We start from the raw sequence: 26,100 nt of genomic DNA, 5'->3' as shown, positions 1-26,100 counted from the left end.
ATACATGTATTATATATAGAGCATACAAATATTATATACAGAGTATACAGATATTATATACAGAGATTTTATACAAATATTATATATAATACAGACTAGAAAACACAGATATTACAGACAGATAATATATATATATATATATATTTCAGTCAGATATCTCAGATAATATAGCTCAGAATTATAGTGTTATGGTTGTTTTTGAAATCATACTAAAAGCAGTAAGATGAGTATATATTTATATATGTATATAGTATTACACGATATTAGATCCTTGTGAAAATTACAGACATATATATTTACAGTAGAGCAAGGTACCATTGCTAGTTTCAGACACGTGCAACCACATGACTTAGATAGCATGTGGATTCCGTCTAACCGTGCTAGGAGAGATTTGCAGTCTCCCCAGCATGCTAGGTTGAGGTAGCCGGTTAGACGATGACAAAGGTTTGAGATAGCCCAGAGTGATTGCAGTGGGTTAGGATCTACATAGATCATTACAAATTGGCGGAGGATAAAGATTGACTTACCTAGAGGGCCGACCAGAGTAAATCCAGCCTACGGGTCGCACAATCCTATCATGAGGGGATATATCATGATATACAGATCCTAGAGTATAGAAGAAGTTTCTATGTACAGATATATCACACATTAGCAATCTATACTATTATATTAGCAGTACCTTTAGATAGCAAACTCAGATACACAGTTATATTTTAAAGATTACATGACAGATATATATATATATATATATATATATTCTGTACAGTTTATTAGTTTTCTCAGATTATAGTATTATTTCAGTATTTTAAATATTTAACTCAGCCGCCATACACTAGTAATAGCATATTTTCACTTACTAAACGTTGTCTTATCCCAATGACTTATCATTTTTCAGCAGATCCAGCTAAGCGAGCAAATTAGACTCGCGGATAGAGGTTGACTTGAGCTGCCCTTGTGAGAAAGGTAGGAATTTTTGAGATAACAATGTTTTGGGATAGTTTTTAGATAATAGTGATGTCACCGGGTATTTTGTATAGTAAATATATTACAGAGCTCTATAGTTTTCTGGTATTACATTGTATATAGCAGTTCCCAGTTTTGTGTACCGCTGCTTAATTATATATGACAGATAAAGTTTTTTGTTTAGAGAGATGACATTTATTATATTCAGAAAGGAAAAAAAAAATGTTGAACTAATAGCTGGTCATTACACTCTAAATGTATGTCTGAATGTGTGTCTATCCCTCGGATAGCCTATCAATGTGTGTATCCCTCAGAAGGTTTCTCAATGTGTCTTTGCTTCTCTGTGGAAGCCTCTATTTATAGGCTGGGCGCCTCAAGCAGCATTAAAATCAAATCAATTAAATTAGGTAGCAGATCATTCAAATTTTTTTGCTGATTTTCCTAATTGCTTGTCCTCGCATGTGTGTCCTTTCCTTTTTACAGAAGGCTGCCATCATAAGCTTAAGAGTATTGGAATTGGACCTTTACGACCAATTTCCTTCTATGTGTGTCTCAAATGGATTAGTCAAATTAGGGAACAAATCACTCAATCTTTATTGAAAATCAATCAATTTGAGAAACAAATCCTTCAATTTTTATTGAAGATCAATTAATTTAAGAAAGAAATCACCCACTATTTATTGTTGATTATCCCCAATCATTTTCTTTGTGCCTGTGTGTTGGTGCTAGTAGGGACATTGGAGGATCCGAATATCACTTTTTATTTTCTACGTGTTCTCTATTTTTTTGTATTTTTTTGCTGTATTAAAAAAAAAAATTCTATATTTTCTTTGCATTTTTTTTTTTTTTGTATTTTCTTCATGAAATAAAATGTACAATTTGTTATGTTTGGGCTCCGAAAAAAAATGGGTTCTACACATTGAGTACGGTATGCTTACTACTTATAAAATACTAAGCGTGCTGAAGATCCTTTTTGAGTCCCAAGAAACGACCTGCATATTCCACTCTCGCTATTGACAACGAGGCAAAATCCCTTGCGCCATGATGGCAGCTGCTGAATGCAGCAGCAATTACATGAATTGAATTAATCTTGTCAAGTTGTCATGCATGCCGTGGGACAATATTAGTGCATTCAGCATGTGTATATATAATATATGCACGCATTGATGATCCCCATGAGCTCTGCCCACTTTTGTTTTTTGAATAGTAAAACGAAAAGTTGGGAAAAGGCTCACTAGACACTCAATCAATTAAGTCTCTTATTACTTTGAAATTTGTTCATTGATTAAGAGAACTGGAATCCCCTTTTAGCATTATACACACACACACACACACACACACACACACACATATATATATATATATATATATGTATATGAATGCATCCCTACTTTACCAAGTAAGTAATTTAGAACATGCACAGAAGTAGGGAGAAAAATCCATAATAGTGTCTGCAAGCGCTTGAAGAAAAATCAACGCAACATTATCATTCAAATGGCCATGAAGACATTGATTGATGACAGATGCTTTAGTTCACTAATCTAGTTCGAAGACTTAATTAATATGCATGGTTTCTCCGTTAATTGAAATAAACTCATTATTAGAACTTCTCCTTGATTTGAGAAACGACACTAATATTAACTTGCAAAGCCTGCGCAAGAAGATCACAGGCGATGCCCGGTTTGGAGCCAAACAGGGCATTAGCAATGACGATCACTCCGGGGTTCTGGCTATTGAGAGCTGCAATGGCGACGGCATTGCCAGACCCGACATTGCGCTGGAAGTGAATAAGCCCGACCGGGAACACGAACACATCGCCCTTGTGAAGCACCTTCGAGATGAGGCGGCTTTGCGGAATGGAAGTCACGAATCCGACGAGGAGGCTGCCTTCGAGGACGGTCAGGATCTCGCTAGCCCTGGGGTGCGTGTGGGGAGGGTTGAGGCCCGAGGGAGCGAAGTCTACGCGAACCATGGAGATGCCGAGGGTGTTTAGGCCTGGCAACTGAGCTACTGCAACCGGAGTCACCGCGGAGCCGAGACGGTTTGAGGTGTTTGCTGACAAGTGGAGGCCACTGAGGAAGAAATCCTCTGGTTGAACCGACTTAGGATCCTTACATGTGAACCCATTTACTAGCACTGCTGCCACTCAACGTCCAAATTAATATATTTAAGAGAACGGATAAACAGCCTCTAATTAATTGACTATGTACATGAAGATTCATTATTGGTAGATGGATCAGTACGTACCTGGGCTAGTGGGGTTTGCCACGCAGAAATCTTGAAGGGGTCCATGATCAAAGGCCGAGGCATGAGAAAATGTCAAACAGAAGAGTAGTGCTGCCAACAAGAGAACTTTGGCTGCCATTCGAGAGTTTCAGTGGGGGTTGATCGATCAGAGTTATGCCCTACTGCAATATTCTGAATTCTGAGGGACAAGCTCCGACGGGTCTGCTGCTGATGGGAGAAATTCGGTGTGGGTGCCTGAAGATGCATGTGATGCGTTCTCTATTTATGGGGACTTGAGAGAGAGAGAGAGAGAGAGAGAGAGAGGTCCATCTTTTTTGGTAAACGAGAGAGATGTTGAGTCCGCATGACTAAATATAATGGGGCTTATTCATTTTTCTTTTTCCAAATCAGATGATTTGTGGACTTGGTTCCTAAGTAGCATTTATTACTTATTTATAAAAAAAGAAAAATTTATTTCACAAGTTTTTAAAAAAGTAGTTTATTTAGAAAACAAAAAAATATATATTTTTAATCCTATGTTTGTGGATTTGTATTTGTATTTTATTTTAATAAAAATATAATATAAAATTTTATTAAAAGTAGACTACAAATTTCTAAAAAAGTATTCATTTAAAAAATATTATAAATCATTTTTAAAGGGATTTTGAGAAGTAAAGAAAATTTGATTTTATCACTTAATTAAAAGTAGGCAACATGTTTCTAAAAAAATATTTTATTTAAAAAATAATAAAAAAAAAATTTGGAGGGAATTTTGAGTAGTAAAGAAAGATTGGTTTTTGTTACTTAAAAGCAGACATTGTTCATCCGTGGTAGTAATTTTATAATATTATTATTAACATAAATTAATAATAATATATTTTTTTATCATATATTATGATATAGTGTTATTAATTAGAAGATAGTAATGATGAATTATATTAATTAAAATTGTTGATATTTTTACCAATGTTTTTAAAAGGCATACTTGAGGTGTGCCTCTGGAGGCATTTTGAGTATAAAACGCCCTAAGGCATAACTTGAAAGGCGTAAAGTTTCAAATGCATACGCCTCAATGGAGAAGGCGTACGCCTCAGGTATGCCCTTTTGGAGTACCTAAGTTAAAAATAAAAAATAAAAATAAAAAATGAAAATAAAAAACAAGTTACAACCTGATAGGTCTTTGACGAGCATCAAACCCCCCCCCCCCTTTCTCTCGACGAAGCTTCTTTCATCCAAGCTCTGTTTCTCTCCAACAACGACTCCACCTTCTCGTTTCTCTCTGACGAGTGGTCAACTGCTTCCGAGGTATCATCTCTCTCCGACTAATCTGCCTTCGACGACCCCTTCTGATGTATCACCTCTCTCCGATGACCCATTTGGACCTCTCGTCTCCCTTGGTCGTGCCACTTGATCTTAAAATATAAGATTAATTTTAAGCTATCTGATCATGATCAACAGTCACAATCTCACAACTAAATGTGCCATTAGCGCCCTACAGCCACTACAAAAAATCAGGGTATTAGTAAATGATTTAATTCGTCACTAATATTTATAAATTCGTCACTAATACCCTATTATTAGTGACGAATTTGAATCCTTCACTAATAATTAGAAAAATTAAAAAAGCCTTTAATATTAATTTTTTTAATGAACAACCAAATTAAAAATCTGTAATTACATTTTCGCATACATAACCTGAAACCATAAAATTTGTAAATTATTCAAAATTTTGAATTCAAATACAAATTCAATTAAAATAAAGAAATAACATCTGTTCAGATAACAAAAAAAAAAAAAAAAAAATTCAAAATATTCAAAATTCAAATACAAATACTAGTACAAATTCAAATTAAAATACAAAAATTCCATTTGTTCAAATAACAATAAAAATTATAAAGAAATAATCAAAAGTTGCATCCGACAATTGTAGTGCATGCATGCATGACATCGTCCTAATGTTATGACAGCCACAAACCCTACTAATCAACAGTCATTAAAAAAAGTTAGTATACAAATGGAGAGCTGACACTCAGTATAATCAGGAAAAATAATTATATGATATAACAAATTCGCAAAGATTTCATAATCATGCATATTATACAATTTATGTGATAGTAATATCAATAATGAAAAAAATAATGTCAGTATTTAAAGCTAAATATTGAGTTCACATATTTTCATTGAGTTGTACACTTGAAAGGTAGCTTATGAAGTCCAAGGGATGAAAAGGTCTTTGAATAACCATGAGAAGATACACAACTATACTTGCAACTACTTATATATATATTATATGTAATTACCTTTTAATTTTTTGAAAGATAAAACCGAGTGAATTCATTAATAAACAAAGCTCAAGTCAGAGGCCTGAGGATACAAAAGTGCAGGAAGACCCAAAACAGGAAACCAACAAGGCAATAAAAACAGTGAGCATCCAACAAATCAATAAAAAAACTAAAAAGAACACCAATAATAGAAAATGTCAAAGCAACTGAATCAGCCACCGAGAATTTGATACTATTCATTAACCATATGTGTAATTATTATCTTAAGATTGAAACACATTTAGTTATGGAGGTTGTTTTATTATTTTTTTTTATTTTTTATTTTTGGTGATAGTGTTTAAAGTCTTTTAGGCATGTTTAGTCATGAAAATTATTTTATAATTTTTTTTTCTATGATGGTGTTTAAGACCTTTCAAGTAGTTGATTAATTTTTTAGGACATGAGGTTAGTTTGTCCTTCTACCCTAATCTCCAATTAAATAAATTTATGTTTAATATTTGAGTCCTCTGTTGCCTTTTTTATGAGGTTAGGTGCTTACGAGCAAGTAACATGGATCCTTATGTCATCCTCCTTTGCCGTACTCAGGAGCAAAAAAGCAGCATTGCATCAGGTGTGTAACGACCTTCTCAGATATTCCTATAATAAAAGTAGAATAAATAAAATAGTCAACCCAAACCCGTGGGTAGCGGGGACACCTGTCATACACAGCGGAACCTAAATAGCAGTGAATGTAAATCACATTCATGAACCATAAATTACATAATACCAGAGTCTACTATATTCCCAAAGATACTGTATTTATATACAATCTCCAAAATATTAAAATAAACCTAAGATCTTACAACAAAAATCTCCTGATCCTAGATCAAAACTTACCCTTCTAGCAGGGAAGCTCAACTCACTCAGCGGTAGCCCTGACCTGCCGGTCTCTCCGGGTTTCTTGAAATAATTTTAAACTTACAGTGACACACCTCTCAGTAAGGGTAGATAAATTAAAATCAGTTGTGTGGCAACATGAATATTTAATGTTGTAATACATATACCGTACATTTCACATACCATAAAACATAAATTGTAATATGGTTAGATAAGCATATAATTTTATACTTCCAAGTAATCATACTAATCATGTAACATATGATATAATCTATAATACTAAAAACTACCCAGGATGAATAGCTAATTGATGTCATGTATTACCCTCCATGACGGGTTGTGTAGCCCGAAGGCGAGACTTGACAATGGCTGGCTGAGCACTGTTGAGTCAAAAATATCTGTAAGTACGATGGGCCCGCCACACCCTGGTCCGAACTGCCGGGTGAACGTCTACAACTTTACACTGGAAGCCATATTAACTATCCATCTCCCACTCCCTCGTGGGGTGGTTAGCACCAATTTGAACAAAGATATCTGATCTATAAGCTACGGTACCATGCTCCTGAAATTGAACTAAACTAACATCCGAATTCTGATAATATATATAGTACATAAACATATACTGTTTATCGTAAATCAAATGATAGCACTTTATGAATCTTACATTAACATAATAATTACGGCCTTGCGCTGAAAACATGAATAAATGCGGCCTTGCACCGAATAACATGAATAATTACGGCCTCGCGCCGACCATCAATTCTAGCCTTGCGCCGAACGTATCATACATTCTAAAATCATAATTTACTGTGTTTATCATGTTATTTCGGAAAAATTTTGTAAACATGCTTTATTTTGAAAATCTAACTCAACATAGTATTATATATATATATATAAAGCAATATTCACGCCACACGAATTGAATAAAGCCATATATTCCGCTCTGAAATCACATTTCCTGTACCATTGCAGTATTTTCTTAAACTTACATTTTCTCAATTATACTTATATATAATCACATACTTTCTGAAAATTATTCTACTATTAAATAATAGTAATTTCAATAAAAAATAATTGTTTTAATTTATACCCTTACCTGGCAATTGAAAAGCCTCTCTATAATACTGGTCTTACACCCATAGGAAACCTTGAGCAGTACCCTGAAAATGATAATTCCCAGAACTAAATTTCAGTATTTATTCGAGTACATCATTTCCTTTAACTATGGAAATACTAAATTTTGAATAAAATGTCTAGCTTCAACTCAGGGATAAATTTCAACTTGCTTCTACCAACGATTCGCTCTGGCAGATTTGGAGAGAACTTCCCCAAAAGCGTCGTGGTGGCCTCAAATCGTCAATACGGCAACTAACGGAGTCGAAATCAAAGAGAGAAGAGAGAGAAACCATAGGGGGGGGAGAGAGAGATTTTTCTAATTTTCTACTTTTAAATCCGAATTTCACACAATTTATACTAGTAGCTTCATCAACGAGCCACGTCATCTCGTCGACGAGGCCAATAGGAAATTTGTTGATGAGCTCTCTCCTTCGTTGACGAAATTCAGAGTCACCCCAAATATCCTCTCGGTATCTTCTCGTCGACGAAACATTCCCTTGTCGATGAGACCCTATGTTATCCTCGTCGACAAATCCCCTGTATTCGTCGACGATTCCTTGATTAACATTCCCTCGGTTATCCTCGTCGACAATCCTATATTCCCTCTCTAAATATCATTATTTTTTGGGTCATTACAAGGTGGGTCTTCAATTAGTTTGAATTTATGCCTAAGAAATTATAGAAGGAAAGTGAAAAAAAATTTTGTTGATAGTTGGATTAGTGTACTTACAATGGGCATTTAAGCTATGTGCTTAATGGTAAAAGTGATAATTGTAATGTATATTATACAAGTTTGGTCACTGTTATGTACAAGTGGCTAATACAAAGCAAGGGTTTTAGCTAGAATGGAATGAGAATTTTGTATTCACCATAACTAGTGAGGTTTCCGAACTCAGGATGAAGATAATGGACAATGATAGTGCTACTCAAGATGATTTTGTGGGAGAAATAACATGAGTTGCAATTTATTATCAATTGTTTTTCATTTTTTTTTTTATTTTTTATATTATTAATTGTTCAAAGTACTGATTTGGTTGCATCCTACCTTTTTATGCATTATACATGCTGCTTGGCTTTTCACTTGTAAATTTGAGATTCAAAGATTGTGAACCATAGGTGTTTGCACATTGCCCCTTGATCAGTGCACTACCTTAAATTTTTCATATTATTTGAAGTTTCAGTACAATTGCTGAGATTACTTTGACTAAAGATGTTTAGAAAGGGGACTATTTAATGAAATTACATAATAACTATTCTTTAGATTTTTCAATGCCTTCAATTTCAGAAAACACAAACAATATAGGGGAGAAATCACATTCTCCAAACCATAAATGTCCTTATTGTAAAATGTATTGTAGCCATTCAGTTTCAATGAGAGTTTGATATCTCCCATGAGTATTAATTTGTATAGCCTATATGATTCTTGACTAGTCATTGTAGGAACTAAACAATAAATCAGTCTCTAACACTTGGCTTAAACATGTTCATTTGGCTTGGTGTACAAGTGTGATAAGTTACTTGCAGTGTTTTTGCATCTTGTGAATTTGTATACAACTTGAAAAAATTATATGGAATGGTTGTTCTTAATAATCTTGATTCTTGAAAGGACTTCCAGCAGTTATGAAATTTGATTTATATTTTCAATGAATCATTCTTCATTACATAGCTTGCTTGATTTCAATTAATTTTCTTGGTGATGAAAGATAATAATAAAAAAGTAAATTGGTAATAATCCACCATCCATCATTGCTTTTATTAGAAGATAAATAAAAATCTTAGTTTCTAAATTATTATTATTATTATAAAATGTCACTATTTTTTATTTTTTTTTATTTTTTGTGAGTGTTTAAAGTCTTTTAGGCATGTTTAGTCATGAATGCTTTTTTAAATGAACTTAGCCTACATTGCCTCATTTCTTATTATTCATAACTTTCACTCATCCTTTAAAAAATGTTTTAACATTCATTTTATCATAATTATCATTGTATATGGTTTTTTTTTTTTTTTTTTTGAAAAAATTTTAACGGAATTTCGGCAGCATGCTGTCTGTAAATTGGACATTTTGTCATAAAACCTGTACCTGATAGATTCAAATAAGTCATTTATAATTCAATTCAAGACACACGAGAATCTATATCCACTACCAGCATGTAATACATATCAACTGCATCCGCTATGCAAAAGCCATTCTAGACTAGCATGCAATCAGGTAGCAATCCACAAATCACAATATGTAATCTATCCATTAAATTAAGAATATAAATAGTAGAAAATAGTGGATAATATTGAGTTCAGTGTAGTATTGTTATTCATCTAGGCATATGGACATGAATGTTATAAGATAATGAGACAATTTAATTTAAAGAATTATGAAGATGATGCTCCCTCTGAGTTATGTATATATTCAACTTATACATTTTTCTAATTTTCAAATCCTTAGCCAAGTGTTTTAAATATTTTCAATGATTTAGGCTCGATAATGAATGTTTTAGGCTTACCAGACCAAAAATATATAAATGAATGCTTCTTTAAATGAACTAAGCCTACATTGCTTCATTTCTTATGATTTCTAACTTTCACTCATCATTTCAAAAATATTTTAACATTCATTTTATCATAATTATCATTGTACATGTTTTTTTTTTTTTTTGGAAAATTTTAACGAAATTTCGATAGCATGTCGTCTGTAAATTGAACATTTTTCCATAAAACATGTACCTGATAGGTTCAAATAAGTCATTTATAATTCAGTTCAAGGCACACGAGAACCTATATCCACTACCAGCATGCAATACACATCAACTGCATTCGCCATGTAGGAGGCATTCTAGACTAGCATGCAATCAGCAATCCACAAATCCCAATATATAATCTATCCATTAAATTAAGAATATAAATAGCAGAGAATAGTAGATAGTATTGAGTTCAGTGTAATATTGTTATTCATCTAGGCATATGGACATTAATGTTATGAGATTCACAAGTTCAGTACACATCCTCATTCAAATAAGGATTTCAATACTTAACACATGCTCTCTTACATGTATGCGTCATCATAAGGTGCACGAACACACTCTTTATTCAAAACAATATGCATGAACACACTCTTAATTCAAGGCAATTTATTCATCTAAAGTGACCATCACATAACATTCAAATAACATACATTTATACTTTTTCTTTCCAAATATAGTAGTGTTATCCCAACTAAGTGTACATTTTATCTCAAACAAGTGCCAAATTCCAGTTTTCCTAACCACTGCTTAATGTAGAAATGCCAACAAGTAAAGCTATCATCCTTACAAGATGAATATCTATCATATGAAAAAATTTTCAACTAAACAAGATATACAACTATGAAAACAAAAAAAAAAAAAAAAAACATGTACGCTTTATGCAACCATATCAAGTAATTAGAGAAAACAACATCCAAAACTAGGATGGATCCATAAGGAGGATGCATTTAGATAGAGGACATGTCCAAAATGAAGACGCATTCAAAAGGAAGCCGCATCCAAAACGAAGATGCACCCACAAGGAGGATGCATCCAAAAGGAGGTTGAATCCATAGAGAGGATGCATAGGCACATCCATAGGGAGGATGCTTTCACAAGGATGATGCATCCAAAAAGTGCAACACTTCTGTAGCTTTTAGAAACAACCAAGATAAAAAAATAATATTATTCAAAGAAAAAACATGAGCCTTTTGTAGGTCATCTATATCAATGAAATAGTAAACTCGTGCACTGAGAGACCAAACATTTTCTCAAAATATAGAGCTTCTTGGTTCTTCATCTTCGGCATTAATAGCATGAACGTTTGCATTTCGCTTGTGATACCCCATGGATGAAATAGTTAAAAAGATTAGATGTTACTACTCATATTAACAAGGTGCACCTTTCTTTTCGAGAGTCTTCCCATAAGAACTCCATAGTTAAGCGTGCTTAGCTTGGAGCAATCTTGGGATGGGTGACCACCTGAGAAGTTTTCTCAGAAAATGTGTGAGTGAAGACAAAATACACTGAAAAGGACACGTGTTGGTTTGTGGGGCCAGTCATTAGTTTGATAAGGCTTGCCCCCTTATTGTCTGGTCCAGGTGGAGGAGGAGAGACCCAGTGCTCCCTGGCAGACCTAGGTTGGGATGTTACATCCTCCTCAGGAATGAACCTTGTGTCAATATCATGTAGATACATTAAGCAAAATATAAGACATTCACTGTCAATGTATGCCTCAATGATTGAACCTTCCAGCCGTGCCTTATTGTGCACATACCCCTTCAAAGTGGACAAGAACCTATGCATTTTACATAGCATTATAGACTTGTAGACACAAAAAGGAAAAAAAATAAAAATAAGGAAATCATGTGACCACTATACAAGGACTTTATAATTTACCTCTTAATTGGATACATCTAACGATATTGAACCGGTCCTCCAATTATGGCCTCCCTTAGTAAATGGACAACTAGGTGGACCATCACATCGAAAAATTCTAGTGGAAATATTTTATCCAGCTTGCATAGTATGATCACGATGTCAGCCTCTAACCGTTTAAGTATGTTTACGCTTAATTTTTTGGAGCACAATTGTCAAAGAAAGATCCCTAGCTTAATCAGCACTGAGTAAACATCTTCAGTCAAGTGTCCACGAAAGATAACGGTAGAACCTGTTGTAGAAGGACGTGACAGTCATGACTTTTCATTCCTAGCATCTTTCCTTCCTTCCTGTTCATGCATCAAGCTATGTTCGATGCATATCCATCAGGGAACTTCATTGATTTCAACCATTCGAAGAATTTATTCTTCTCATCCTTCATAAATTTGTAACAAGCTGATGGCATGAGAATTTTGTCCCCATCACAAAACAAGTGCAACTTAGGCCGTATTCCCATATCTTCCATATCCTGGTGAGTATTTGCGGTGTCCTTTGTCTTCCCATTTATATCCAGCAATGTACCAATGACATTCTCACAAATGTTCTTTTCGATGTGCATGACATCCAAGTTATGGCGTAGTAAAAGATCTTTCCAGTATGGCAACTCGAAAAAGATGCTTCTCTTTGTCCAATTCAACTCCCACTCGGTGCGTTTTCTCTTTCTACTGGTTGGTGGTTTCCCAAGTTTCACATCTCCAATCAACCTTAGCTGGTTTAATATCTCTTCCCCACTTAGTCGCTTTGGCTATGACCTTCGTTTAGGTTTTCCATTGAAGTTTCTCATGCCACAAGTCCTCCAAGGATGTCTAGTTTGTAGAAAACGATGATGACACATAAAGCATAACTTGCGGCCATGCTTCAAGGATAAGGACCCAGAATCCTTATTATATACTGGGCATGCTAAGTAACCTTTTGTGATCCAACCTGACAGGTTGCCGTAAGCGGGGAAATCATTAATTGTCCACAAGACTACAACATGCATTCGAAATGTTGTCACAGTTTCCAAATCAAATGTATCCACTCTTTTTCCCCATAGTTCTTTCAACTCATTAATTTACGGACGTAGGTAAACATTAATATCATTACCAAGTGCCCTTGGTTCAGGAATAAGTAGAGACATATAAATGAAAGGTTCTTTCATACATTGCCATGGCGGCATATTGTATGACATCATCATAACTGACCACATGCTATATGGGTTGTTCATGTTACCGAAAGGATTGAACCCATCTGAAGCAAGGTCAAGTCTGATGTTGTGATGATCATTAGCAAACCACAGATGCATTTTATCAAAATCAGCCCAAGCTTTGAAATCCGCTGGATGGCTAAAGGTGTTTCCATCTTGAAGACATTTCCTTTGATGCCATCTCATATCTGTAGAAGTCTTTTTGCACATATACAATCATTGCAGTCGCGGGATTAATGGATAATATTGCAAAACATTTTTAGGGATCTTTTTATCCATCTTCTGATTAGTTGTATACATCGGTTCACCACATTCTGGGCCCTCGTTTGCATTTTCATGTTCACCATAAAAGAGTGCACAATCATACCTACATGCATTTATTAGAATGTAACTGAGACCCAATTCACGCATGTATGTCTTCACCTCATAAAAAGACTTGGAAAGTGTTTCACCATCAGGTAGTGCTGCCTTAATGAGGCTTAAATGCATGTTAAATGCACTCTAAGATAACCCATGCATTGTCCTTGCATGAATCAACTTTATCAGAAACTCTAATTTTGAGAACTTTTTATAGTTTGGATATAGGGCAACGGTGCATCCCTCACGAGATTAGTAAATGGTTTACTAAGTCGATTCGACGTACTAGGATCGCAAGGTATGGTACCTACTGAAGTATATTCATCATTAGTACGTGACACACTGACATCGTCCGTGTCCATTGCAATCCCCCTTTGCAAGTCACCTAATATTTCAATTACCCCTTCTGAACATGTATCACTACCTACTATATTTGCTCCCTCATCTTCATTATTATCATCATCGCTCTGAACTGCGTAATCTTCACCGTGGAACACCCATGTTTTGTACCTTTTCTCTATTCCAAAGTCTAATAAATGTGAATGGACCAAATCAATGTGTTTGAATGTTATGTTCTGGCATTTTTTGCAAGGACACCTTATTCTACTGGCTTTTTCTATACAAGGATGCGCGAACTGTATGATATCATGTACCCCTTTCATGTATTCTAGCAAAAACCTACGCCAAGCATTCATCCAACTCTTATCCATGTTTATTAATTACCATATAACATGTTCAAGTAAATGGTGTTATTATTCTAATTCTTATAATGTTTATAACATATGCATCGTGAATCCTATAATCAACCATCATACTCTAAAGGGTATGGATCCTATCCCATTTAGGAATGTTGCATTTACATTGCGATCAATCGCTCAAATTCCTTCGTCGTAGTCGTTATAAATTTCGGCAGCACTCCCCATATCTCTCCAAGTACACGAGATGGGGAAAGTGAACATGTTGCTAATTTTCCATCACTAAAAAATTGTCACGACACCCCACTATGCACCCAGAGAATACAAGTAGAGACGTGTTTGAAATATATAATGACAATTGACAAAGTGTGAACGATGACAACAATATAAATACAACTTCCTGAACTGTCCACATTAGACAATCCAAGAATGGTTGAAATAAAAACATTACTAATCGTAAGTGAAACAAATAATTAACATGTTCAAGTGATTATTAGTCAACAATGTATGACTAATAATCAATTGAAATATAACAATTGATTTGTATTACATGTATGATTAGGTATGAATGTATACTAACCGTTCTTGGATGGGTCTAAGTTTCAATGAATACAGGAAATGACAGTAATTAATTTGGCATTTTACTTCATATGACATTTAGTTCTTAACCTTTCACTATACACTTAAGATTGTTGTTCTTAGACAAGTCTTTTTTATTTTCAATTATAAGCCTAAGATCGCCTCTTTTCTTACGAATTTCAACATGTAAGAGGCGCATGTTAGAATGACTTTAAGTTTTAACTGATCATGCATACATTTCTTTGTACATAGTTTTATTGTGGAAAAACTTTAATGAAAATTCGGCAGCATGCCGTCTGTAAATTGAACATATCCCAAAAAATTCCTACACTAAAACTTGATAGATTCAAGCATGCAAATACCAGTCAGTTTCAGCATGCGAAAACCTAAATCAACTACCAACATGCAATTCAAAATGTACTGCATTAGTCATGCAGTTGGCATTCAACACAAGCATGTATTTCAGTAGTTTAATTTACAAAGGAGATTAAATTAAATGAAAGAGGTGATCAATAGGAAGTCAATGATTCCCCTTGTGCACAAAGTCAAGGCATCATGATTCATTTCATTGTGCCATAATTCCTTTTCTAAACACTTTTTAATATTGGAGAATGCAATCTAGTCTTAGCCACTAATGGAGTAAATGATGGTCTAAAGATTTTTATTTTGACATGGTGTAGAACATGGCCCATTGACACTATCATCTAATGCCTGTTTAACTTGTGTGACTGAATGTATATTGATAGTAAATATGTGTTATACATATATGTATATAGATGATCACTCTTTACATATCTTTTTGAGAAGAAAATTCTTGGCAGAATGATGACAGGAGATGCCCAAATATAATTTTAAAAGACATAAGAGGAGTTCACCTATTCTAGTTTGCGGTATACATTTTATCTAACATTTGTAATATCTTTGCATTTATTTTATTTAGAAGTAGATTCTTTCGATCCAAATCTTGACCTATTTAAAATGAAATTTAAATAGATTTTCGTTTTAAGTTTAAACTTTAACACACCTAAAATAAATTTTATAAATGTAATTTTATCTAACAAATTTTGGTTGAATATATATTTTCCTTTAGGAGTGTTTTGTATTGCTTTTAAGACATTGGAATATTTTTACTACAAAATGATCTATAAATGTAGATATTTATATGTAATGTTAGCTTATTTTAATTTTTAACCAAACAGTAATTTTTTCCTTAAATTACTGGAAAAGACATTTCCCCCTTGATTCACCATGTGAATACCTACAAGGAACGAGAAGGACTCGAACTAGATGAGGATGTAGGAGGATTGGACATAGATACTATGATTGTTCTAGAAGGCGAGGCAGAGGAAGAGGCTCATTGAAGTCGACAGAACTTAAGGAAAATCAGAGTGATAAAAAAAAGGGACAGCGGATCCCTTTGTCTTGACCAAGAAACTGAGCTCTGTTTCCAATTTGCAAGTAGGAGAAACATCTTGCAGTTTTGTGTCTCATGTGTAGGTGTTGAGTCGTAAATTGCATCTCCCAGCAAAGTTTTCACCTGATTCGAAGTAAGTTTCCTTCCTTATGTTGAATATTCTTGATTATTATTATTTGCACTTCTCTACGAGGTCGGAGTTTAGCCATATTTTTCTTTGATTTTTTTTTTTTTTTAAGAAAAGGAAGAGATATTTCACTAGAGAAGTATGTATGAAATGGAGAATAGGAAATCTTCCGAATCAGAAAAGAATACAAAAAGTAAAGAACTACAAGGAAAAAAGCACAGCCTGCCAATCTCACTGTATACCCGAGAAGTGCGCCTCTTTAAACAGATGATGCAAAAGACCAAAGCAAGGCCAATTAAAGACTCCTATCCCAAACTAAAGAACATGTCATCTTCTTCCTTGTAAAAACACGTGCAAATAACACCATACCCCTAATGCTAAAGCTATCAAACTCATCTGACATACCTACCTCTCTCTCTCTCTCTCTCTCTCTCTCTATATATATATATATATATATATATATATCAATATTTGTGTGTGTGTGTGTGTGTGTGAAAATTAATTCAAGGATTGAAGTGCTTTTGTCTTTATGCTGCCTTCTTAGAGGATCATAGACTCTTTTTTGAAAATCCTTGTTCTGTTCAGAATTTTGGTCAGATCTCTGTGTTCAGAATTAATTTTGGGTGAAGTGGGATTGAGGCTATTAATCTTAGTTCCAATAGAGTGTCAGAACTAACTTTGTTTGCTGATTTGGAGTTTTAGACGGGCTTTACTTATTTGGTAATTGTAGATATTAGACTTTTGAGATCATGTGAATAGTTGGGATTTGAATTTGGGCATTAGATGTTGTTCTGGGTTCTGAGAGTCCTTAGAGATTTATTTCACGACTTTACCCTTTATTCTTTCCTTGCGTTAAATACAAATTAGATGAAAGCTCTCACATCCAATTTTGAGACGATATCTAGTTGAGTGATTCTATCTTACCTAATATTTTTCCTTGTCTTTATTGCCTTTCCATGGTCCATAATGCCGTTATCCCTTCTTTTTTAATCCCTAGTGATAAATTATAGAAATTTTCATCTTAAATGATTTAAAGGTGGAGGAGCTCTCTTCTTTGCTTTCTTTGTTGCAGTGCCACCCTTCAAATAGGAAAAGTGTTTAGGTTTGGGATTTGGATTCATTGAGAGTTTTTTTTTTTTTGTAGAACCCTCTTTAATCATCTGGAACTTTGAGCAAAACACATGTCTAACAGCTTGATATTTTTATGTATGAAAGGAATTAGAACATTGAATCAAAAAAAAAAAAATTTGGTTTTTAGTTTAAACAGTAATATTTTTATAGCATGATGTATACCCTCATATACTGGGAAACTTAAAAATCGCCCAAATCTAATAAAAAAAAACCATACCCGACTCGGGAGAGGGCAGTCGGAGGCGGGGTTAGGAGGCAGAGGACTCGACAGTGACTAAGTGGGTAGCGGTGGTGGCTGCGGCTCCAAGTGCTCATCCAGCTAGGGCTCTTGGGCGAGGAAGGTGTAGGTGGTGATGTGCTTGAAGAAGGGAGGAGGGAGGAGGGAAAGGAGGGGGATCGGGGAGGGGAGGATCGGGAGAGCAGCGGGAGACGAGTGGAGAAGCGGGAAAGAGATAAGGAAAAGGAAGGAAGAGAAGGAAGATTGGGGTAAAATTAATAAAAGAACTAGTAGTGACGAATCCATAACCGTCACTACTAGTGGGGCAATAGTGACGAATAAATAAATTCGTCACTAATACTTTGAAACAAAAATTTTTATTTTTTTTAAATACGGGAAGTATTAGTGACGGTTCTCAAATCCGTCACTAATACGGGGGCAATAGTGACGAATATATAAATTTGCCACTAATATTTTGAAATAAAAATATTGAGATTATTTTTAAATACGGGAAGTATTAGTGACGGTTCTCAAATCTATCACTAATAATAGGAAAATAGTGATGAATAAATAAATTTGTCATTAATACTCTGAAACAAAAAAAAAAATTTATTTATTTTTAAATACATGAGATATTAGTGACGATTCTCAATCCATCACTAATACTGGGGTAATAGTGACGAATATATATATATATATATATATATATATATATATATATATATATATATATAATACTCTGAAACAAAAATATTGAGATTATTTTTCAATACGGGAAGTGTTAGTGATAGTTTTAAAATCTATCACTAATAATGGACAAATAGTGACGAATAAATAAATTCGTCACTAATACTCTGAAACAAAAATTCTTATTTTTTTTTTTAAATACGAGAAGTATTAGTGATGGTTCTCAAAATCCGTCATTAATAATTGGCAAATAGAGATGAATAAATAAATTTGTCACTAATACTCTGAAACAAAAAAATTTTATTTATTTTTAAATAAGTGAAGTATTAGTGACGACTCTTAAATTTGTCACTAATAATTGGCAAATAGTGACGAATAAATAAATTCATCACTTATACATTGAAACAAAAAAAAATTATTTATTTTTAAATAAGGAAATATTAGTGACGGTTCTCGAATCCGTCACTAATACTGGCCAATAGTGACGAATATATAAATTTATCACTAATACTCTGAAACAAAAATTTTTATTTATTTTTAAAATAATAGTAGTGACGGTTATTTATTCGTCACTTATAAATATCTTTTAGTGATGGATCTCGTTCGTCACTAATACTGTACAAATTGTCGCAAATATTTTCCCGAGATAATTTCTACACGAAAAACTATTTCCCGTGATTTTTTTCAATTTTTAGTGACAAAATTATTAGTGACGGATTCAGTTTCTTCACTAATAATGGTTCTCAAGTCTGATACTAATACCTACCTTTAGTGATGAAATTGAATCCATTATTAATAATTTCATCACTAAAAACCAGTTTTTTTTGTAGTGAGCTCACGCCATGCATGCGCGAGTGCATGTACATGTGTGTGTGCGGACGGTGCAAGAGCATACACTAGCACTTTCTCTAAACCAACTTTACGGGATTATTCCATCTTATCATTTATTAATGACCTTTCCTTTTCTACCTTTTCCAATGTGGGACAAATCCACATAACATTAAATACTTCTCATGAATGCTTTAAAAAATTCATAAATGGAAGACTTTGAAAGTCCATGAAATCATATATTTTAGATAATATTTCAATATTATTCGCAAATCAGATTAAAAACATGTGTCCATCAAACAAGTCTTTGTTATTAAGATTAAAAACAACTCAATATATATTTTAATCAAATATAATTGCATGAACTTTTTGAGTTAAATATCATTTAGTTTGCTTGTTTAATTTTTTAACTCAAATTTAAATTTAACTTTTTTCGTTTTAGAAAATGAATTTCAATGAATTATTATCAAATTATGGTTTAAATAAATTAAATAATATATTTTTTAAATGTAATTATTTATTTTTATGTGATAAGTATTATAAATATATATTTTTAATGTTGTTACGAATATTGAATCCTGGGGGCACACGCCCTCCACACTCTCGGTTTAATATCTCCACACGCTTCAGATTTCTTCTAGGTCCTCGCGAAGCTCTTCTCTCCCTCTTCTCTCTCTCACAGCTTCAACCTTTTCTCATCCAATGGTATACCTTCTTAGCAGACTTTCTTAGGGTATCCGTTCTCTCTCTCTCTCTCTCTCTCTCTCTCTCTCTCTCTCTCTCTCTCTCTCTCTCTCTCTCTCTCTCTCTCTCTCTCTCTCCTCTCTATCTCTCTCTTGTTAGGATTTGTTGAGTTTGTGCATGAATTTGTGAAATTTCTATGACCTTCGTTGAATTGGATTTGATTGCTCTGACTACGGAAGCTGAGCTATACCATATACGATCTTGATCTTAACCCGATCTGGGTCCGGGAATTCTTTGTTGAAAAGTGGAACCTTGTAGTGACTCGAAGAATGATAGTATTTTAATAATAAAGAGGGAGGAAAATGAAAACAGGAATAGAAGGAGGTAGTAGACTTCGTCGACGAATGCTTTGCGTTCGTCGATGACATCGCACTTTGGAGGTAAAAATAATTTCAAGAAATTTCCAAGCCTCGTCGACTAATACAAGGATTCATCGACGAGGGTTCTTTAAGACCTCATCAACGAGATTCCGTCTCGTCGACGAGAAGATACTGAGAGATGAATTTGGGCTACTTTGAATTTCGTCGACGAAGGGTAAGGTTTGTCGACGAAATTACTTAAGTACTCGTCGACGAGATGACGTGGCTCATCGACAAATCCCGCAGTATAAATAGCCCTAAACTGATTTTAATCACATAAATGTTCTGTAAACCCTCTCTCTCTCTCTACCCCTATGGCTCCTCCCTCTTCTTCCTTTGATTCCGGTCAGTCGCCGGATTGATGATCTGAGGCTACCACGACGCTCCTAGCGGAGTTCTCTTCAAGTCTATGAACGAGGAATCGTTGGTAAACGAAAACAGTTGAATAGTCATCCCAATTAGGGTAAGGTCTGTTTATCGGAATTTGACTTTCAAAGTTGTCGGAACTGTTATAGCCGTAGAAATAGGGATGTGTGTTTTTTGGATATATGCTTTTAGGGTGTTGAGTGGAGAACCTTGCGGGTGGACCCGTTATAGTGAGGATTTTTAGCAGGAAAACAGTAAGGAAATATGCTATGGAGGTAGTTCTAAATGATTTCTAGTATTAAAAATTATTATTTTTACCAGTTTATTATTCACAAAGGAATTGACAGATTATTAATTATGTGTAATATGTATAAATTTCATTGTGTGGCTGAGAATTATAAATATCAGTGATAAAGTACCAGTTATATTTCATTGTCCTGGTTATTACAGTTATTTCGGAATCATGGTAAATCAGATAGTTGTATATAGAGATGTATTATATAATATCAGACCCTGTTGGACCATACAGTTACAGAGTACAGTACCGTAGCTAAATACAGTTTACAGAGTGCAACCACTTATTTAAATAATACGTGGTAGTAGGTCGATCGTATAGTGCCCTGGACGTGGACAGGCTCCCCATCAGATATGGGTTGAGGAGGGCAGATCAGATCGAGAGAGTATAGTGGTTTACCCTAGTCGGCGAAACCCAGCCTAGGAATCCCCACTATAGGCCACACAACACCTGTCATGAGGGGTTAAATCATGACACATAGTTACCACCGGGAAGTTTCAGTTATATGTATGTTTGTATATACAGATTACAGAGACAGAAATAACTTAGTACATTAGAAGTATTTTACATAGAACCCTATAAATACTTATATTAAGTAAATGAAATTGTGGTGTTTCTATTACTTGTATGTATTTCAGATTCAGGATACATTAATTTTATAGAAATAGACTATTCAGTAGTTGTGTAACTCAGCTGCATACACATAGTACTAGCATATTTCGTATTACTGAACAGTTGGCTCACCCAATTAATTTCACATTTTTTAGGTGGGGACTTTATTCTGGGTAGGTGAGCAGACCAAGATCGAATATAGAGGGCGTGAGTTGTAATACCCTGATCAATCGATAGTGAGTATGTGTTTGGAGGATTTTTGTATAGCCCCAGCCAGTGAGGGTATCTTGGGGAACAGTTGTACATGTATATTCTGGAAAACAATTTAGCACTCTGGTATTGTATATAACTATATGTGGTTATGTTTATTTGATTTATGCTTCTCGCTGCTTAGGTTGATGGTTGTGTTTAATACAGTTTGGTATCGGTGCATTTTAAATATTATAGTGTAAAAAAAAAAAAATTAAACAGCAGGTCGTTACAAACCTAGTTTTCAGTAATGTTTGTATTGTAAGAAAATGTGGGAAAATGAAAGAAAGTTGCCATTTTTTCTTTGTTTTTGGGGGGGGGGGGGGTTGAAATAAGTTACAATTGGTGGGCTTCCAGCAACTCCAAAAAGGAGCTGAAGCTTGGTGATGAAATTAGCAAATTATGTTTATTTGGTTGAATCTGTAAATTGGGAGAAAAAGAAATGCACAAGAAATAATTCATAGTTTGGAAATTGTCCGAGGATCATTGAAAACAACTAGAAACTGAATCCAAGGCTTCAATTAGAACGAGGAGAAGATGAGTAGTTAGTGTGTTATAGTTAGATAAGTAGTTAGCTTCTTGTCTTGGTTTCTTCTATTGTAGAACTACAGTCCTTACTTTGTATTTTCAGATATAGAAAAATATATTCTTCAGTCCATGTAAAACTAACATGGTATAAGAGCAATACTTACACCATTCGAAATTTTGTTTTTTCAGTTTCAAAGAAAACCATGGAAGCTCTGATTTTTTTTTTTGCCTTTAAAACTATCTTTCCATAGCCTTGCATTAGCCATACACATGTGACTCACACAAATGACCTACATAGTACGAATTCACAAGGTTCAAGCTGGACTGATTAGAGAAGTTGATGTGTGCTTTTGAGCTGAGCATTTATTTTTCGCAAAAATGAAATACACTTCTCGGGATTGTCTTGTATCGAGTTGCAAGCCCCAAGTGAATATTGAATTGGAATTGTCTCTAGTCTTTACAAGGAAAGATTTTTGTTTTCCAAATTTTATTTTTTTTTCTTGCATTTCTTGGAGAAATTCCAGAAATGACTTCTGTGAAAAATTCTAAAGGGTTCTATTATCATCGCAAGATGATCAACCCTTCGATCATTCACCAGTCCATATTACGCGCATCAAAGTGATAATCCTAGTGAATAACTTGTTTCTAAGATCTTTAATGGCGTGATAAGTCAATCGCATGGCGATTGATCAATCACCATTGCTCTAACAGTAAAAATAAGGCAACATTTATGAGGTTCGATTCTTAGCTCTCCTATAAATAATGTTCACTCCATAATACATAGCGGCGTACAAATAATCTAGTTCTCTCAGGGTTAATGAATTCTGTATTTCAAAGGAAATTAAAGGAGTTCGTCTTCTTCTCTATGTTACATTTGTTTGTTGATCTTGGAATGAGCTGAAAATACAATGATACATTACGAAGCGATGGTCTGAGAGTCTTCCACCTTGAAAAAAACTCTAAGCCTAATTACTCAGGGCTCTTTATTCAATTATGAGTATTTTAATTCTTCAATATCATTTATGGGACGGTATGTAAAACTAACCGGACCAATCCCTACGTTTAGCTTGTGGCACAAAATGGCATAATTTATTACCAGCAACATGTTTTATTTTTGCTGTTAGATAATAATCTGCTTAGTGTTAAAGTTTTTGATTGCCTTAAATGATCTTATGCTCAATTCAAAGCCAATTGCGTATGTTCACCATTACACGTATGGCCCAAGTATTTCTTTACTAGTCAAGAGGAAAGTCAGAGGATAAGCTAAAAATGTTGTTGTTAGCAATGAAACTCAGCTTTGATTGCCCAAAAAAAACATGATCAGCCATCTGTTCTTTAAAAGGTGTTTCGCGAAAAGATAAACAGAAGAGATCTTCTCTATACTGTCCACACTGTGGATACATGGACATACAATAGAAAAATGTTTTCATTCATAGTTACCTCATGGACGGACTGGGACCAAAAGGAAAAAGGAAAACCACCATAACTGCACATGCTAAATGACAACTTCCAAGCTCTCTATTCAACAGAGTAATGAGGATCAAAGTTTTCTTTTACTTGGGAGGAATTCAATAAATTGCAACACTTGCAACAAAAAAACCTGGAAGGAATATAATTCATCTCCACAATATCTACCCAAACATCTTCCCGAGCTATCAACATTGTTACTTCTAATTTTCTGTTAACCCTTCAGACTCTTTGCTATTCTATTTCTTCGTCCTGTTACAGAATGTACTTATTCATGGATTCTGGATACAGAATGGCAACTAGCACCACTATGATATGTTCACCATTATTATATTCGTCTCCACCTGAATCAAGCACTTCAATAAAGTTTCCAACTGGAAACTCTGTTCCAGACTCACACCATTGGCAGTTTTGGATTTCAAACATACTATCTCACATAATGTGCTATGTGTTCCCGAGTTACAGTCATTTCAGTTGTAATCTGTTGCTAAATTGAAAACGCAACTTAACATTTGTAGTTTCTTTTTAAACTTTACTGCCTTCGTACCATGACAATTAAAAAGAAGATGATTGGATGAGCATTGCGAACATGGACCTGTACCACCTATTCTCATGATGTTCTTCATAAGGCTTGCTACTCACAACAAATCAAGTTGATTCTGCATTCTTGGCTTTATCATTATCCAAATCAATTATATACCTGCATTAAGACTTGGCCAATGTTCTAACTCAGGTCACCTTAACTTAATAGCATGGAGTCCTCATATCTTTTTCAAATACACCAACACATGGTTGTAGTATGTCATTTAGCAAAACAAAGAAAACTCTTATTTTCTATATCTCAGTCCAGTTCAAATAACAAGTTTGATTGGATCCATTATGATATATGGGGACCATTCAATGTTGTTTCCTACTTTGGTTTCAAGTATTTTCATACTATAGTTGATGATTATACACATTGGGTATACCAAGATGAAATCTAAAGTTCCTTCTATCATTAAAATTTTTTGCGCAATGGTAGTAACTCAGTTCAGTGTTCCTGTTAAAATAGTGAGATCAGATAATGGTCCTAAATGTCTTTTGACTCAATTCTATAATGACCATGGCATTGTACATCAAAGAAGTTGTGTGGAAACTCCACAAAAAAAATGGAGTTGTGGAAAGTAAACACCAACATTTCTTAAACACTGCCAGGGCCTTACTGTTTCAAGCAAATATGCCTTTAACTTTCTGGAGTGACTATGTATTAACTGCAACTCACATCATAAACAGAATTCCAACTCTTCTTCTTAACAACAAAACACCATTCAAAATGTTTTTTGATAAACCTCCTAATCTTTGCCACCTCGAAGTATTTGGTTGTCTTTGTTTTGCATCAACACTCACAACTTATACACATAAATTTGATCCAGGATCTACCAAATGTTTATTGTTGGGTTATCCTTCTGACATAAAAGGTTACAAATTAATGGACCTTAATACCAATAAGGTTTTCATCTCGAGAAATGTAGTTTTTTCTAAAAATATCTTTCCTTTCAAGGCTTTTCCATCTAATCCTGAATCGCATACCTTCTTATTTCCTCCAACAACTTCTACATCAGATTTCTATTTTCATTCTTCTAATATTTCTTCTAATCAACCTCCTCCATCATCTCCACATTCAACCATCAATCATCAAACATCTTTGAACAATGATCCTATCCCAAATATTGTTTCATCACAACTTAGAAAATCTTCAAGAATTACACGAAAACCAAGCTACTTGCAGGATTTTTATTGTGGTGCTGCTTCCCAAGTTCCGCTTGCAACCCCCTTATTTGATATTGCTAATTTTCTTTCTAAAAAGCGATTGTCTCCTTCTCATAACCCAAAACTTACAAATTCGCTGCTCAAATACTTGAATGGCAAGCTGCAATACAAAGTGAATTAAATGCCTTAGAATTAAATAAGACTTGGGAACTTGTTACTCTTCCTAAAAATAAACAGACCATTGGTTGTGAGTGGGTATTTCGAATTAAGTATAAGGGAACTATTGAAAGGTACAAAGCTAGATTAGTAGCTAAAGGCTACACTCAGCAAGAAGGGTTAGATTTCTTTGAAACCTTTTCTCATATAGCAAAAATAACTTCTATTTGGTTATTACTTGCTATAGCTACTCTTAAAAATTGGCATCTTCACCAGTAAGATATTAACAATGCATTCTTATATGGTGACTTGCATGAAGAAGTTTATATGGACTTGCCTCCTGGTTTGGTTGTCAAAGGAGAAAATAAAATTTGTAAACTTTTGAAGAGTTTATATGGTTTGAAGCAAGCATCTAGGCAATGGTTTGCTAAATTGTCCATAGCATTGCTTGCTTATGG

The 26,100-nt window shown here is 34.3% G+C and overlaps 1 protein-coding gene across 1 annotated transcript; it reads right to left on the bottom strand.

The window, feature by feature from the left end:
• Nucleotides 1–2,427: 2,427 nt before the first annotated feature.
• On the bottom strand, nt 2,428–3,533 carry LOC131159394 (putative germin-like protein 2-1). The gene is made up of 2 exons (XM_058114275.1): nt 3,211–3,533; nt 2,428–3,099 (listed from the first exon to the last, which is right to left on the bottom strand). Exons 1-2 carry the CDS (start codon nt 3,326–3,328, stop codon nt 2,564–2,566), a joined length of 654 nt encoding a protein of 217 aa, XP_057970258.1. The 5' UTR covers nt 3,329–3,533; the 3' UTR covers nt 2,428–2,563.
• Nucleotides 3,534–26,100: the final 22,567 nt, after the last annotated feature.

This window comes from Malania oleifera, chromosome 7 (genome assembly GCF_029873635.1).
Source record: "Malania oleifera isolate guangnan ecotype guangnan chromosome 7, ASM2987363v1, whole genome shotgun sequence".
Classification (NCBI taxonomy): Eukaryota; Viridiplantae; Streptophyta; class Magnoliopsida; order Santalales; family Ximeniaceae; genus Malania; species Malania oleifera.
This window is presented reverse-complemented; position numbering and strand designations above follow the sequence as displayed.